The sequence below is a fragment of the Gorilla gorilla genome, chromosome 11 (genome assembly GCF_029281585.2).
Source record: "Gorilla gorilla gorilla isolate KB3781 chromosome 11, NHGRI_mGorGor1-v2.1_pri, whole genome shotgun sequence".
NCBI lineage: Eukaryota > Metazoa > Chordata > Mammalia > Primates > Hominidae > Gorilla > Gorilla gorilla.
In genome coordinates, this window is record NC_073235.2 from 100,237,300 (window position 1) to 100,255,522 (window position 18,223).

At 39.0% G+C, this 18,223-nt stretch overlaps 1 protein-coding gene across 2 annotated transcripts in view; it reads left to right on the top strand.

Annotated features, from left to right (window-relative positions):
* The first annotated feature begins 7,068 nt into the window (after nt 1-7,068).
* PLCL1 (phospholipase C like 1 (inactive)) overlaps nt 7,069-18,223 on the top strand; it is a 344,844-nt gene continuing 333,689 nt past the window's right edge. The window contains exon 1 of one of the 2 annotated variants that reach the window (XM_004033007.5): nt 7,069-7,825. In XM_004033007.5, coding sequence (XP_004033055.2) covers nt 7,586-7,825 — 240 coding nt within the window. In that variant the 5' untranslated portion in view covers nt 7,069-7,585. The remainder of the gene's footprint in view (nt 7,826-18,223) is intronic. The other variant, XM_055379335.2, reaches the window with a different exon arrangement.

Genomic DNA, 18,223 nt, shown 5'->3' on the forward strand with positions numbered 1-18,223 from the left:
GATTCAATGATCTCTAGCTGGTTCCTCCCACAACAAGTGGGGATTATGGGAACTAAAATTGAAGATGAGATTTGGGTGGGACACATCCAAACCATATCAAGTATATATAAGATTATCTCTCCCCCTCATTTTTTTCTGCTAAACAGTGACAAAATATACTTTGTTTATGTGTATATATATATACACACATATACATATACATAGATGAATGTTAACTTGAGTTACCTTGCAAGGAGTGGGGAGGGTTGATGTGGGTGGAAGAGGGAAGATATGTCCAAGATAGTCAAAAGAAGAACAAATTGTACCAAAAAAGCATACATATGATCTCATTATGCTATAATTTCTAAACCTAGTAAGAAAGGCGGAATCGGGGCTTACACAGCTTGCAGTAAAGAGATAAATAAGAAAAATGGGTCACAGAAATGGAAATCATTATATGCAATTTTATTGGATATATAAAAGTTTTTAGTTTGTGCCTGTTTACTAGATGCCAGAAATATTTACTGGCTACATGTAAATCAAACAGTATCTGGCCATATGAACTGAAAGCATGGTTGTGGAAAGCACAGGGCTTTCAGTAAACTTACATATCTCTATCACTCAGCAGAGGCTAGGTTATATTACAGTAACAAATGACCCTCAAATCCAAGGGGTTTACAACAAAGGATGTTTTATTGCTCATGTTACGTGTCTATTATAGATTGGCTTCAGTTCTGCTCCATGCCAATTTCACTCAGGATTCAGCCCCTGTCTGGTGAACAATCTCGAGGCTGAGAAAATGAGATCATAGTTAAATTTATGCTGGCTTTTAAAGCGTCTGCTTAGAAGGGGGTTCTTTCACTGGTCAAAGCAAGTCACATGGCTGAGCCCACTGTCAATGGGATGAGGATGTATGACCCTCCTCCAGGGAGGATCAGTAAAAATCCCCCAGGGTATAAAGATCTGCTTTATGACAAAGAGTGTTAATGAAGTGTTTCCGTGTGATCACAGTAGTGAATGTTATTAATGATTGGTGGATTAATGAGTGGTGAGAATTAAGATGAGAAATAAGAGGAAATACATTGTGTATGCTACTTTTTATAATTAAATAAATGCTATTTTTATTATCCACTGGGTGCTAAGTATAAAGACACTCCTTTTGATTTTTTTTTTGTTTCAATCACAGATCACAGACCATCTCATCACATTTTCATAAAACAAAGTAAAATCTCTTTAATCCATATTCTGAATATAGAAAAATTATGGTAGGCAGAAGGGTAAAATTTTAACTACATATTTTACTTTTCTGAATTTTAGAATTCACAGTAGCTTATTGATGAGAAATATAATGATCATCACAAATCAGAAAACATATTCCTTCCTTTATAAATTATAGTATAAAATAGTACTGTTCTGTGGTTTTTGCCCAGAGTTTAAGTATTTGCTTGTCAAAGAATCTTCCAAATAGATTTTATCTGCAGCTATCAGTTTAGTTATTAAAATTTCATTTTGGTTAGGAGAAAATTTGAAGAAAGTGCTGCAACCTCTTATTACACAAAATGTACGGTGCTTCTTACTTGTTATTCTATTTCACAAGTTAAATTAAATTTCAGTCCTTTACTGTTGTCTAATATTTCAGATGTTTCCTACAACATACTTAAAATTTCAAAAACAATTGTAACATTATCTGAAATGTTTCACCAGTACAATTTATACAGAACAGTGAATGGCAAAAGTCCCAAGTGTGGTTCAACAGCTGTTGCTCCCATACTGTGGGCTGAGTAGAGGCAGTTGTATCCATGGTGACCTATATGACTTAGTGAGAGTGGGAACTGCGGGATTCTCACAGGGGTTAATGACAGAGCAAACGCTGGCAAGCCAGCTTTCATGAGGCATTTGGCTTTTGTTTTTGTTTGTTTTTGTTTTTGTTTTTTTTGTTTTTAAAAGGAAGGATTCACTTTTTCTAACTCCTCATTTTGTAAAGCAGACAAACTTCGTATCATGCTTAACAAAAGAGCTATATACCTGAAAACTAACTTGGAAAAAAAGGGCTTACAAAACAAACTATACTTTACTTTTGTCCTATATTTGAATGTAAAACATGCATTACGATTTTATATTTATTCAAATATTGCACTGTGCTTCTTCCTCCCGAAAGGTTTAAGGTAGACTAGAACAAAGGCGTATCAATAAAGTCTATAAAATAGGTGTAAGAGTCTTACACATTATGAGTGCAGAAAAGAAGTGCATTAGAAAAGGAAATATGACTCTGCAGTTTCTTCCAATGGGCCCTGTGACACTAAAAAGCATTAATAAACTTCATACCTTGGTATGAGTTGGAGGATAAAAACCCCAACATCGTGTAGGTGATTTAGATTTGAGGAATGTACCTGGGATTTGGGGGCTCGAGGGGAGGAGGAACCTACTGTATATTCACTTCTGCATTGAAAATGTCAGGCACTGGGTGTATATCTGGTTTGAAAAGATTTCTGTCATAACATTGTACCTGGAAAAGATTCGGTTGTCAAATAAAACAGAGAATCAAGTTTTTATGGGGGCCTTATTTGTGCCATTTCAGTGGTACTTTTCCTAAGTGCCTCTGGCTTCTGCATCAGTGGGGGAAAAAACCGTGACATGAGCTCCAACTCCAGGATCCACGTCAAAGTAAGTTAATACATAGAAAATAAATCAACACTGTCTGTTTTTAAAAGACCTTTGCCATGCACAATACAGACTACTACCAGATGATTGGCCTGGAGCTCCTGATAGTGCCTTAGCCCCAGGGTCTTCATGGGGTAATTCCTGTGGGAATGGTGTTAATGGATAGAGGCCCAGGCATTCTGCTCTCCTGCAGACAGTAGAGATTTCTCAACCTCTGAAAGAAGCAGCAGTAATTAGACATTGAAGAACATTGGCTGTAATTAAAGATTTCTTAGATTCATTGCCTCTCAGTACTTTAAAGATTTATTAAACTGGGGAATCTAGAACTATTATAAGAAATTTGTAACTTCTCATTTTTGTAGGACTGTTATAATGGAGCACACTTTACTTGTTCTTTGAAATAAGATTAGTTGATTTTTATGTTTTAGTTACTGAAATTTCTTAATTCCTAATATAAGTGACAAAAACTTTCAAGAAAAAACTTGAATTTCAAAGAGGTCATATATCAAGTTTTGCTTATCTTTTATTGACTTGTATGTATTTACTCTACTATAATATTCACTCTACAAATTACCCTACAAATTCTGTTTTCTTGAGCTAGCAAAACAAAATGATCACCATTTATACTGGAGAGGGCTGTGACTGAATGTAAAGATGCATGCAACTTAACTGAAAATGCTGTATGTCCTCTTCTTTGATTACGTGCAATGCGTCCTTTAACTTATTAGGAGACCTGTCTCGATATAAAAATATTTTTCTTACACATATGTGAATGAGATGATAAATGTGTTTCCTCATGCACTAATGAATCAGTCATACTGGTGGTCCATGTTGATGACATAAAGGTCATGTTGATGTTGAGAGAAGAGGTTGTCATGGTTTATATGAGTGGTCCCAGATCTGAAGGAGTGGCTCTTCATTCTCCAGGACAGCTACTGGACTTGTATCTTATGAGAACTTTGGGTAGCAGGAAGAATGCAGGCTTTGAAGTCACTAACATTGCCTCAAATGCTGGTTCTTTCACTTCCTAGTTGGCTCTAACTTCAAGCAAGCTACTTGACCCTTTTGATCCCCAGTTTTCTTATCTGTGAAGTGGAGATCAGAATACTGCAGAGAGGATTATCTGGTACATAGAAAGCAGTTATCAAAGAGATAGTTCTTTTTCCCCCACTATGACTTCCTGGTAGTATATGGAAAGTCTTAATATTCTCACTGTTTTTTTCTCAGGCCCAGGGTTCTGGACTTCCCTGGCTGGAAGGACTATATTGACATATCTAGTCTTTTAGTCTGGTCTAGGTATTTTCAGGACTGCTAGAACTTGCTTAGTTCTTATTGGTTGTATTTCAGTCTAATTCTAGATTTCAAGTCATTCCAATTAATAAGTGCCCTTCTTCTGAGATTTGTAGCTGCTTGGTGTGGATCTGTTCTGATTTCTGCTCTAAAATGGAATTCTAGGATCCTTGAGGATGAGAAGTTCTACCATGCAGACAGTGACAGAACCATTTTTCTTTATCAGATTGATTATTTTATTTAGTTACAGGACTGCAAAAGTCCTCTGTCCATAAATATTTATTGAGCACTTACTCTGTTCCAGACATAGTTCTGGGAGCTGGAGATACAGCAATGAATAAAATCGCAAGGTCTTTAGGCACATGGAGATGGCATTCTACATTTCAGTGAGGCAGAGATAGGGGGAAAGTAAAACAGAATATGTAAGTAAACAATTCCACGGAAAAGACAGTTTGTTCACAGTGATAAAATCCTGTGAGAAGACAAAACACAATATGACTGAAATGTATTGAGGCTTGTAGGGGCAACTTGAGATTTGTAGTTAGAGAGTCCTTTCTGACGTAGTAACATCTGAATTTCCTGCTCGTTACTATTATTCACATCTTACCTTCCTACCCCTGCTCACCCCCAAATTCCAATCTGCCAATCTAGCAATTGTCACCATGACTTGGTAAAAGTTGGGAGGCAAGAATTGTAGGTGACAGCTATTTGGAAAGAGGGACTGTTAATGCAGGGGTAGGAATGTGCCCATGGCTGCTGACTTAACTGAAACTAGCTAGTCTCTTTCAGTTTTTGAAGTGGGTCCACAAAGCAGAATCTGCTCCTGGCTAGGAGCAAGTACATAGGAGGGTTTTTTTTTTCAGTTGCAAACATGAGTATCAGGAAAAGCCTTCTGAGCTTATGCTGGAACACAACAATATAAATGACTTGCTAGATTAGGGTCCAACTAGTTTATCAAAGCAGAGTAATTTAGACAACAATCTTTACAGATAGAGGCTCAGAGCAAAGGAATCAGAGGGGTGTGTGTGTGTGCGTGTGCACTTTCACATGAGGGTGAGAGGGAAGGATGCCAAGGAAGAGAAAAGAGTCCAACTGGACATTGTCTAGTTGAAAGATACAACGTTTTGCAAGTTATATGCTGTACTTTCTGGCCTCTGTTTTTTTTTAATCACTGACCTTGAATGTTTGTTAATAAAGTGATGCTAATTTTAATATTTGTAAAAATAAATTATTATCATAATGGTACACAAATCTGTAGGATGAGGAACTTATAAATGACATTAATATCCTATAACAAGATAATGAGTGAGATAAAGGCAGTTTTACATTTTTCAGAGGACAGCCGAAGAATGGGACTTTTATTAGAGTAACAAAGAAAAATGAAGCACTGACAACTGTAAATGACAGAAGTCAAATGTAATAATAGTTGAATATCAAAGAAAAAAATGATAGCCTAAAATAAGATATATTTCTGAGGATAGCAATTAAAAATATTTCCTATACAGCATAGACAGGAATTCCCTGAACTAAAGGAGATGGAAGACATGTATGGTTGTTTTAAGTCTGGGTACACTTTATTTTCTTCCTCTAGTCTGTGCGTTATAAAGGCATACCTGTTGAAAAGGAAACTTTTGTTGGGTTACCCCTCCTGTCTTTTAAAGATGAGGGGGAAAAAGAAGCCTTTGCTGTTATGGATGCAGTTCTCAGAATCTCACTAGAGGGTGGTGTTGGTTCTAAAAACAGAGGTCACTGCTGCTCTCTACAGTACATTCATTACTAGGCTGCATTTATGTTTAAAGAAAAGGCAAAGTCAAGCCTTCTCAGTATTCCCTAGTAGTTGATAAATGTCGAATCTGAAACCTCCCAAGTGCCCCTGCCAGTTCTGGCTGGTTGTAGCCCAGAGGAGACAGATAAAGTAGTGAAGAGATTATCGGAGGAGTTGGGTGGCGGATTCTAATTTTGGCTGCTGCACTAACTAGTAGACAAGGCTCCCTAGGCCTTTGTCTCAACTGTAAAACAAAAATGATGTCCTAGTTGATCCCTAAATCCCCATACATCTCTAAAATTATGAGATTCAAACCAAATTGTTGGTCTAAAATGCTGAATAATTTCTCATGCTCTTAGCCAGACTAAGGAACAAGTAAAATCTCAAATTATTAAATTATTAATAATTAAGATAAAATGTAACGTTATAAGTGAGGTTTAATATAGATTCTAATATCAAAGGAGTTTAAAATTAAAATGCCAAGTCTTTTGTCTTACCAGGGAGCCTTAGGGCCATGGTTTGCATCTGAGCATTCTGTGGATAATTTCAGTAACTTAACTCATCATCCAAAGATCTCTCCCTTCTTGGTTGCTAGCTTACTGGAAATGAGCAAAATATGTTTTTATACAGGATTATATAGAGAAAGGAGGCTGAACCATTGTCAAATAGTAATGTTTTAGGATAGAGACTAAACTCCCCACCTGCATTTATCTGACTTGGATTGTATCTGTGCTTTGTTAAGAGTCAGTCTTCGGAGGGATTTAGTTGGTTCAGTTTCCTTTCACCCTCATCTCTTTCACTGACTCCCCTTCCTTGTTATATTTACTCACATTGCAGAATGACCTTAGAATCCTTTCCTGGAACCTGAAGCAAATTACGGAACCCCAAGATCCCAGTAAACCCTAGTTTATCTCTGCATAGACTTGACTTCTAAGAATTGGCCTGAGAGCCTGCAATTAACCTGTGACCACGCAAAGCTTCACCCCGTCACCCCAAACGCTTAGACATTCATACTCAATACCCCCTTTCCTCCAAATTGCTTTGTTTGGCAGAAGAAGGTTTCTTTCTCCCCTCTCCTTCACCCAACCTGGATTTTGTTGCATCTCAGGCTCGTTTCGCAAATCTAAACTTCCTAAAATATACACGGAGCGCCTCCGGCTTCGCACACGCGCGCGCGCGCGTACACCCTGGCTCGAGTACACTAGCCCCGCTGGGCCGGCTCCCAGTTGCAGAACACATTCCATTCTTCGCGCTCGGGCACACCCCTCCGCAGTGAGGATTGGTCGGGCCGAGCCCCCTCGGCGAGGCGAGGCTCCTAAGAGGCCCAGACGCCTGCCAATCCCCAAGGGCTGTCAAAACAAGTCTCCCTCCCTGTCACAACAGAGCTGAGTGGAGGCCGCCGCCGCCGCCGCACTTCCTGGGACCGCTGCGCCGCAGTCCGCGGGCAGGTGGCGGGTGCGCCCGGCCGCAGTCGCCAGGCTCTGGCCCCTATCGGGCCGCCGGCGTCCGGGCTTCAGAGGCCGCCTGGCTGGGCGCCCGGTGCCTTTTGTCTGGCGCAGGGCCGGCGTTTGCATCACATTTCGGATACCTCCCTCTCTTTTTCGCCTCTCCTTCTGCCTCCCGCTCACATCGCCTCCCACTCCCGCCACCGTGCCCCGCCGGACTGCTAGCCTCCTAGACCGAAGCTCGAGGACGTCTCTGCCCGAGCGATGTCCCCTCTCCAGAAAGTTGCCGCCGCCGCCGCCGCCGCCGCCGCCACTGCCGCCGCTGGGCGGTGAAACAAAGTCTGGCGGGGCCGCCTCCCGGTGCAGGAGCGCACCCGTGCCTAGCGGCTGGACTCCGCTCCCGGGCGTCCCGCTTTCCCCCGGGGAGCCCTAAACGCTCCAGGCCATGGCCGAGGGCGCGGCCGGCAGGGAGGATCCGGCGCCGCCCGACGCGGCGGGGGGCGAAGACGACCCCCGAGTGGGCCCGGATGCCACCGGGGACTGCGTGACGGCGGCCTCTGGGGGCCGGATGAGGGACCGTCGCAGCGGGGTCGCACTGCCAGGCGCCGCGGGGACCCCAGCGGACAGCGAGGCAGGCCTCCTGGAGGCAGCACGGGCGACCCCCCGGCGCAGCAGCATCATCAAGGTAAGCAAAGCCGCGCCGCACCGGGAGCGTGGCTGTGGGTGATGGGTGGGTCGGGGACCCGGGCAGGATGTGCGGTGTCCGGAGGCATCCAGGCTCAGCATTGTTTTCTCCCACCTCCTTCAACGCCAAACCTTCCTTCCTTATCCGGAGGTTCCCAGACTCAGCAGTCAGCCACGAGACGCACAAGTGACTTTTTCTCCCCACTGACGGCAGAGGAAAAGTTCCGCTCTGCGTCTTTGCGTTCTGATGGATGCTTTCCCTCATTTTCTCTGCAAGCTTCACTAAACCGTTGATGGAGGGAGGAAGGGAGAACTCAGGATAAATGCAGACCCACCGGATGGTTGTGCATTGCTTTCCAATGAAGGGTTAGCTTTTCCCATACAATGAAGAAAATGCACAGCTTACTCTCAAGTGAAAAAAAAAATTCCCTCTAGACTTAAATGATCCCGAAATCCCAAGATGTGTGAACTTTCCCGGTAGGGAGGCAGAGTTTTAAGTGGACCCTGCACCACAGTAAAGAGCAATGCAAGAGCCCAGAGTTTTTGCGCTGCAGAAAGCACAACCGGAAAGCAATCAATCACCCAAGCATTATCACTGGTCCTTGTGATTACCACCACATCCAGGGAAAACGCTTCCTGACCCGCTAATCACCTCACAGAATTTCTCTCCATCCATTTGGCAAGGAATTTGTAAACCTCTTTCCTCCCCTTTCTCTTTCCATCTTCCTTCCACTTGGGGCTTGTTTCTTCTGTTTGAGATTTCCTCTTTTGGGAGCATGACTTTGGGGTAAGGTTATTTAGGTAAGAACCCTCGCACAGGCTCTGGAAAAGGGCCTCAGTGTAAATGCATGTGAGTAATCAATCAAATGCATGTCAGATTAAAATTGATTTTGGTGGAGCAGTCAGTATAAAATGATATGTATGTATGTATATATATAAGTATATGTGTGTGTGTGTGTGTACATACACACACACACACACAGTCCCTCAATGACAATGAAAGATGGACTTTTACTTACTATTGAATTTATTGGGTTCACTAATATATTCAAAAGCTCTGTTCAGGGTTAAGCTGCGTAACCAGTGCATCATGCATGTTGCAAGCTCCCAGCACCAGCTTAGGTAGACTAACCACAGAATGTGGCTCCAGTAAAGTCTTTTTCCCAACACTGACACATGGAAGTTTAAAATCAGTGGAGAGGTTTCTATAATATATAAAGAAGAGTGGGTGGTAATTACAAATGACTTGTAGTAGTTTCTGTTATTTTGTGGCTTTTTGATTATGTAACAGGAGTGTTCTATTCTGGGTGTGAATTTGGACAAAGGGAAATTACTATTTTGTTTTTAACCCACAGGTCAGAAAGCACACTGTTTTGAAACTTAAAAAACATCACAATTAGGAAACACATACATCTTGGATTCTACTGTATTGATACTACATGGTGTCCTGTGTGTGTAAAATAGGCACTGCAAGAGACTTTAAAATATATGACAATAAAGAGCAAAGGGCTCTATAATGTTGTAAAAAACAAAAGTAATGGAGTGTAAGGAATATACAAATTCTTGCAACTGAGTTTGCCACTTTTGAATTGTACTATGCTCGTTTATATTCTCAGAAGGGTCATTGCTGAGTAATGGTGCCTCTTTTGTTTTGAAGTTTCTTTTTGTGACAAAAAAGGAGGGAGACAACAGAATATTAACTTGATTTTTCACCTATTTAATAGTAAATGCAATTAACATTTGGTAAATAGCCTTTAAAATTAAAGATATTAGAAAATAAAGTGAATTATTATGTTAGGTTTTTATTGAAAAAGTAGCACATACATATAATTTATAAAATCAAATGTTGCAAAGGAGTGTGAAGGAAAGACCCTCAGACACTCCACATTCCCACTTATGTAGTCCACCCTCATAGATGTTAACACTTTCTTACGTATGCTTCCAAAATATTCCATGCATATGTAAGCAGATATATCTATATGTGTCTATGATGAACTATAGCAGCTCCTGATTTCTACAAAAAAATCTGGTTAGAGTTTTACAAGTCTCATAGTTTTAAGCATTTTTGAAGCCTAGAGGGTAGTCTAAGGTCATTGTGATGAATAAACTAATCTTCAAGGGTAATCTGGTAGGTCTTTGGTGGGCAGCAGTCATTGGGGTCTGTTCCCAGAGGCCTTAACGCCCTTCTAAGGAGAAAAAAAGGCAGGTGGTAAGCTCTGTTCCACTCCTTCTCTGAGATCAAGAACCTTTCTGGTGACATTCTTGAATCTGCTGCCCTGTGGTTTGTTCCCTTTGGCATAGTAAAAATGAGTTTCCAAAAAAAGTTTAGATCATATAAGAAATACATAGCACATGTTCTATATTGAGAGAAAATGCATTTTTCACAGTTTTGCCAAGAGTTTTTTTTTTTAAATTTGGCATTGAAATGTACACAAAGAAGAAAAGCTTTAGTACATTTTATATTAATCAAAATATTAAATGCTGTTCCAAATAGCTGTAGTGCAGTAATTATTGATATTCATAATGCTGAGCCACTGAAAGGTTGTGAATCATCAAATATTAAATTCTTTTCAGCTCAATTTAAGGTATTGTTTCAGAATAGTGCTATCCTGCCAGAAAACAGACTGTCTTGTATATTAATAAAAAGAATGTTTTTAGTAAATTTGCCCTCCATAATTTGTGAAAACATGTGTTTAGCTGAAAAAACAATTTTCTTCTGAGCTGAGGAAAACAATGACAACATTTATCTGTATGCATCTTCAGAAATTCTTTCTACTGCCATTGTGTTTCTTCCCCACATATAACCAATCCTAGGTTTAAAAACGTTCAATGTGAGAATTAAACTAAGTTTTTTAAAAATCTGTCTACTTTTTCCTATGTTTTTCTGTGTGATTGTTTCAACAGCATTGACATTGATAAATGCTGCATGTTTTTTGGTAAGCGCATTGTTATATACCACAATAATGCAATAGAATCCATTTTAATTTCTTCTTGATGACTTGTGGTTTGAAATGACAAGTTGGATACCTGCAGTATTGATAATCTCTAAAAGTTGTTTACTATTCTGCATTTGAATATATTTCTAATTAAGAAATAAGACCATTTATTTATCTGGTATTTGATATCAAACTTATAGCATTTAAAATATTTAACATTTTAGATTATTGCTTATAGCCCTATAATCTGCTGCCCTGTGGTTTATTCCCTTTAGCATAGTAAAAATGAGTTTCCGAAAAAAGTCTAGATCATATAAGAAATACAGAGCAAATGTTCTATATTGAGAGAAAATGCATTTTTCACAGTTTTGCCAAGAGTTTTTTTTAAATTTGGCACTGAAATGTACACAAAGAAGAAAAAGCTTTAGTACATTTTATATTAATCAAAATATTAAATGCTGTTCCAAGTAGCTGTAGTGCAGTAATAATTGTAATGTTTTGGAAATAGGAAGCAGCATAGCTTATTTACTATATTAGTTGGTGGAAACTGAGCTACATATGTATTTTAAAAATAGCAGTTGATTTTTCTTCCATTGTATGTAACACATTGATGGGTTCTACTTTTTTTCAACTTCCTTTTGTTCTACTTAAGAACAAATTCTCTAGGCAAGGAAGAATAGAAATTGTCCCTTGGATCTCATGGACATGGGTGTGGGGGATGAAGATGGGAGTTGGGAATGAGGTGTTGAGACCAGCACTGGAGCAGCTACTTGGGTGTTGTTCATGTCTCATTATTTTATATCATGGCGAGTCTCACTCTATCATGTCATCTTGGGCTGGTATGGTGGATTTTTGAACTGAAGCCTTAAAGGTGCCCCTTGGGTACCAGTAGACCCCTATCAAGATTATGGCTTTCCTCAGAGAGGCAAGAGGAATGCAGTTCACATTAAGTGCCTACTACTGTGAGTCATATACTAAACTAGGAGCTTTCGTACGTTTGTATCACTTAAACCTCACAGGAAACTCTCTAAAGTATGGAAGGGAGGCACAGAGAGCTACTGTTAAAATGTGGAGTGATGACTGAAAGTCATGTCTGCTTAATTTCAGAGTTTGTGCTCTTGGGCTGGTTCTCAGATGCAAGAAGTCCCACAATCCATCAACACTTCTAGGTTTGAAACAGCCCGAACACGTGAGATAGTGACAGAAGAGTATGCATTTTAGGCCCTATGGTTTGTGGGGTAAATTATCTTTTCTCAGCCTTCTTTCCTTCAGTTCAGAACATTTGGAGGTTGATTATTCTAGAAAGGGATTGCAACCTCTTCTGTCTTTGGCTATTTTGTTAGGCCTGTGCTGTACTTGAAAAGACAGAGCAATCTGGCAGGTGTTCTGCTTGGCGTCAATATATGGAGCTTACACCCTATTGTTTTACCCCAGGCCCACTTTCCCCATACCCCTGCAGACAGTGGAGTTTGTGAAGCATTGTATTCTCTTTTAGGCTGATACGCAGGCAGAAAAAATACCTGGGTCATAGGAATATATATAAATCTAGGGGAGTAAGGAAATGGGGGAATCTTCTTTTGGAGCTCTGAAAGTGTGTGTGTGTGTGTGTGTGTGTTTAAATAGGGACGGTTATGAAGGGAAATTAAATGTGATTAAAAATTAGTTAAAAATTTTAGGCACCCTATGGATTATATAGGCGTTTATAGATTGACCTGGGAATTAATCGGCATTTATAGATTTTATTCTCTACAAATATGTGTTAAAAGTTCCGAATAACCAACTTATGGATGGATTTTGGAGAAATAACCAGAGGAGCTGGCCAGCCTTTACTTTACTGTAAGGGTTGCTGAGAGTGTGCCCTGGGGGCTTCAGCTGCGGCTCTCCTCCCGAGATGTGATTTGGCTGCATGAATGGCATGCACCTCTTAGGTAGATTTGGTTTATGATCCCCACAACTTCAGTTAGAATGTTACTTTCTCTCAAATTGCCATAGTAACATGGTCACATTTCACCTTAGAAGTGGTTGCTTCTAATTGCAGGGTCTTTCTGATGTGATTTCTTATAGCACCTCTCAAGAAAATGAAGAATAAACTTCAGGTAAAGAGCCTTGTCTTATTTTGATGAAAGGTTTTTGAAGTGTCTGTTGATTAGTGTTTGCTACTATTATCAGAATTTACAAAGTTTGTTTTCCCTTTTGGAAAATATATTAAGGCTAAAAAAAGTGTAAGTTAATTACATAGCCATTGAGGGGTTAAACGTGCATTGTGATTGAGACTGAATAGTGTTTTCCCAACCTTTCCCTTTTTACAATGGAGAAAACAGGTAATTAAATTTTGTACAGTAAAATGTCAATTGAATATTTATTGCCAAATAACACCTCAGGCATAGCAGGGCATTATGAAAAGATATCAGGAGACAGCCGACCTTACCTTGGTGCTACTGAACAAGCAATTCATTAACTGCTTCTAGGCAATGCCACAGCAAACTAATCAGGCAGTGGCCCAGGCAGTAACTCAATGAAGGAATTGCGTCAGTCTTCTCTGCGCCCTCACTCAATTCTGTTCAGCTTTAATAACTGTGAATATTAAAAATAACTCCACATTCAGGAGCAATGTCCAAACTGAGATGTGCTTAACACTGTATATTTTTAAAAAACTATCCGACTTTAGATGCCTAGACAGAGCTAAGAGGCAGGATCTCAGCAACACTAAATGAGCCATTGGTTATAAGAAGGAGGGAGAGAATCATTATGTTGGACTTTACATTGAAATCTAAGGTAAAAAATCAATAAACTTTATTATAGTGAAACCTTTCAGTTCTGCAAAATCTTAGTGTTTTAATAATGTAAAAGAGGTTTATTTGTAGTTTTGTTGACTCTTATTCACCTCCCTATCTATCCTAGTTCATCTCTGTATTCTAGTTCCTGTAATAGGAAACAATAGACAGAGTTTATGGTAATTAATGATTATACTAAACTGACAATAACTATTAGGGCCAAATGGCCAACTTCTGTAACAACAACATTCGGTCTTACATATTGGCAAATGTATTGTGTATTTCAGCTAACTTTTAATGGCAACAAAATCATAGTATGACGAAGTATTGGAATAGTCCATTGGATTTAAAATTGGATTTCATTTGTAGTTTTATCTGTAACATCTTTTGTGAATGTAAGAGAGAGATATAACCTAGTTTATTTTCAGCAGTGCCATTTAAACTCATCTTATTAATAATCAATCTAGCATTACTTTGAGAAAAGTAGGATTGTACATGGTGAGTAGAAAAGAAGCATTGTTTACATTATTATTATCACTTCAGAAAGAAGGCAAGTTAATTTTGAAAATAATAAAATCTATCAAGGCAAAACAACATAAACTATTTTAGTGTGTCTCATTTCCATATATTTCTTAATTTGTATTTGTAAATTTATGAAAGTGTGTAGCTATTATAGGCAAGGTTATTGTGTTTTTCCTTAACTATACATCTTCATATTCAAAAGTTTAAAATACCTTTGAAAGATAATATCTGCTTTATTAATTCTTATGCTGACCTTTTTCAAGAGCCTTTAATTTTTAACATTTTTACTTCTTTTCTCTTGACTTTTAGGTTCAGGGGGTATACATGTGTAAGTTTGTTCCTTGGGTAAATTGCATGTTGCTGAGGTTTGGTGTATGAATGATCCTGTGAGCTAGTAAGCATAGTACCCAATAGTTAGTTTTTCAACCCAAGTTCCCTAACCCAACCTTCCCCTTCGAGTAGTCCCCAGTATCTATTGTTCCTCTCTTTGTGTTCATGTGTATTTAGTGTTTAGCTACCACTTACAAGTGAGAACATGTGGTATTTGGTTTTCTATTTCTGCATTAGTTCACTTAGGATAATGGCCTCCAGCTGCATCCATGTTGCTGCAAAGCACATTATTTTGTTCCTTCTTATGGCTGTGTAGTATTCCATAGTGTATGCTTCCCACATTTTCTTTGTCCAGTCCACCATTGGTGAGATGATTCCATGTTTTTGCTATTGTGAAGAGTGCTGTGATGAACATACAAGTGCATGTGTCTTTTTGGTAGAGCGCTGTTGGATATATACCCAGTTATGGGATTGGTTAGTCAAATGGTAGTTCTGTTTTAGTCTCTTTGATGAATCTCCACACTGCTTTCCACAGTGACTGAACTAATTTACATTACCACCAGCAGTGTATAAGTGTTCCATTTTCTCCCCAACTTCACCAACATTTGTTGTTTTTTGACTTCTTAATAATAGCCATTCTGGTGTGAGTTAGTATCTCATTGTGATTTTGATTTACATTTTTCTAATGATTAGTAATGATGAGCATTTTAAAATATATTTGTTGGCTGCATGCATGTCTTTCAAAAGCCTTTTAAAAGATGCTAAGTATGTACTAAACACAGACTAACACATATGTATAAGCAGGCAAACTTGTATTATTTACACGGTACAATATCACGGTTAGAAATGGTGGGATTGTGATGCTACTGAGTATTTAGAAATCAGAGATACTCAAATTCAGAACACCTGCTCTGTGAGACATTCTCCGATGTGAGGGAGATGGATGCACAAATAAGGCAAAAACAGACAAAAGAACACTTTAGTGTTAGCTGGGACCAAAATTACAATGTAGAACCCTAGAAAGCTAGACCTGACCATGTTGTAGGCACTTTTCCCTAAGGCCCAAACGACTTCAAACAAAAGCAAGCCAAATAACCTGTATACTTAAAGCCCACACCCCACCTCCCAGATCTGACAGCCAATGATGAAGGTGGGCACACCTTCTAGGGTGTAATCAGGGGCACACCCATTAGGGCTGCACAATAAGGAGTCAGAGACATGGTCAGCAGGGGGAGAGTATGTTTCCCCTCTAAGCCTCCCTTGGCTCAGGCTAGGTTAAGGCCTGGTTCAGGAAAAGGGTAATGGCATCAGAAGAGTGATGGCCCTGCTCCCCTACAGGTCAGCCCTGATTGTTGGGTAGGGGAGGAGAGAGAGAAGACCATGCTATGTGCACTCTGACCTCTCTCTCCTTTGAAAGCTTCCTCCCCATATAACATACCCCATCAATGTCCTTGAACTTGCAGTTTCTTAATCATTGATGGTGACTAATTTTTGGAAGTCGGAGTGGGGATGGAGGTGAGGGAGTTGGAGCCTCGTGCTCCCCCTAGAGGCGTATATAAAAGATGCAAAGTCATCTTCAGCATTTAGTAAACTCCAGCTTTGAAATATTTTGGAAGTATTGATTTCATATCATAATTAAATATTATATATTTAGAAATGTTATTAATAGTAAGTAGCTTTATTTTTATGTTTAATCTAATATATAAAACACCTAGTAACATCTTGAATTGGTTTTCCTACTGAGCAGTTTTCTTTATAATAATAGCAAATACTAATATAATTTGTATGATGAGTCTAGCATTGTTTTGAGCATTAATGTGTATCAAATAATTTAATTCTCACAATAACCATATGATATGCATATTATTATTATCTCTATTTTTACAGATGGAGAGATGTTAAGTGACTTGCCTAAGGTCACATAGCTAACAAATGCGGAGCCAAGAAGTAGGTCCAAATAATCTAGCTCCAGAGGTTGCTTTTAATCTTTATGCTATATGTTCTTATCCTCTAAAACAGTATTGATTTAAAGCTTAGCTGGTGTGGATAAAATAGCAGATTTTTTATTGTTATCTTAAACACTAAGTTCAGCTGACAAATCAAAAAGAACCAATTTTTAAAACAGTTTTGGGAAACTCAAGGATTACTTGAATATACATTTTTTCTCAGTTTCATAGCCTTCCTTTCACATAAAATACCTATGACTTTACTTTAATATTGCATTCCATTTTCCCTTGAGAGGAGTGGGGCTCCTAGTAGTACAAGCAAACTTCACATTATCACACTTTGCTTTGTTGTACTTTGCAGATATTGCATTTTTTTAAACAAATAGAAGATTTGTGGCAACCCTGTGTTGAGCAAGTCTACTAGTGGCATTTCGTATCTCATTTTGGCAGCGTGTGCTCACTTTGTGTCTCTGTGTCACATTTTGGTAATTCTTACAAGATTTTTAACTTTTTCATTGTTATTATATCTATTATGGTGATCTGTGATCAGTAATCTTTGATGTTACTATTGTAATTGTTTTGGAGTGCCATGAACTATGCCCATATAATACAGCGAACTTAATTGATAAATGTGTGTGTTCTGACTGCTCCACTGACCTGCCGTTTTCAGTGTCTTTCCCTCTCCTTGGGCCTCCTACTCTTTGAGACACAACAATATTGAAATTAGTTCAGTTAGTAACCCTATAATGGCCTCTAAATGTTCAAGTGAAAAAAAAAGTTTCACATCTCTCACTTTAAATCAGAAGCTAGAAATGATTAAGCTTAGTAAGGAAGGCATGTCTATAGCTGAGATAGGCTGAAAGGTAGGCCTTTTTTGTCAGTTAGCCAAGTTGTGAATGTAAGGAAAAGTGCTTGAAGGAAATTAAAAGTGCTAATCCAGGAAGCATATGAATGATAAGAAAGCAAAAACAGCCTTGTTGCTGATATGAAGAAAGTTTTAGTGATCTGGATGGAAGATCAAACCAGCCATAACATTTCCTTAAGCCAAAGTCTAATTCAGAGCAAGATCCTAACTCTCTTCAATTCTGTGAAGGCTAATAGAGGCGAGGAAGCTGTGGAAGAAAAGTTGGAAGCTAGCAGAGGTTGGTTTATGAGGTTTAAGGAAGGAAGCTATCTCTATAATGTAAAATTGCAAGGAGAAGCAGCAAGTGCTGATGTAGAAGCTACAGCAAGTTCTCCAGGAAATCTAGCAGAGATTATCGATGAAGCCGGCTACACTAAAAAACCTCAAATTAGAAGAAGGTGTCATCTAGGACTTTTATAGCTACAGCAGTGAAATCAATGCCTGGCTTCAAATCTTCAAAGGACAGGCTAACTCTCTTGCCTGGGGTAATGCAGCTGGTAACTAAGTGGAAGCCAGTGCTCAATTACCATTCTGAAAATCCTAGGGTCTTTATGAATTATGCCAAATCTACTCTGTGCCCTATGAATGGAACAACAAAGCCTGGATGACAGCACATATGTTTATAGCATGATATACTAAATATTTTAAGCCCACTGTTGAAACCTACTGCTCAGAAAAAAACATTCCTTTCAGAATATTACTGCTTGTGGACAATGTACCTGGTCACCTAAGAGCTCTGATGGAAATGTAGAGGAGATTAATGTTTTCATCTTGTTAACATAAGATCCATTCTGCAGCCTATGGATCAAGGAGAAATTTTGACTTTCAGGTATCATTATTTAAGAAATACATTTCATAAGGCTATAGTTGCTATAGATAGTGATTCATCTGTTGGATCTGGGCAATGTAAATTGAAACCTGGAAAGGATTCACCATTCCAGGTACCATTAAGAACATTCATGATTCATGGAAGGAGGTAAAAATATC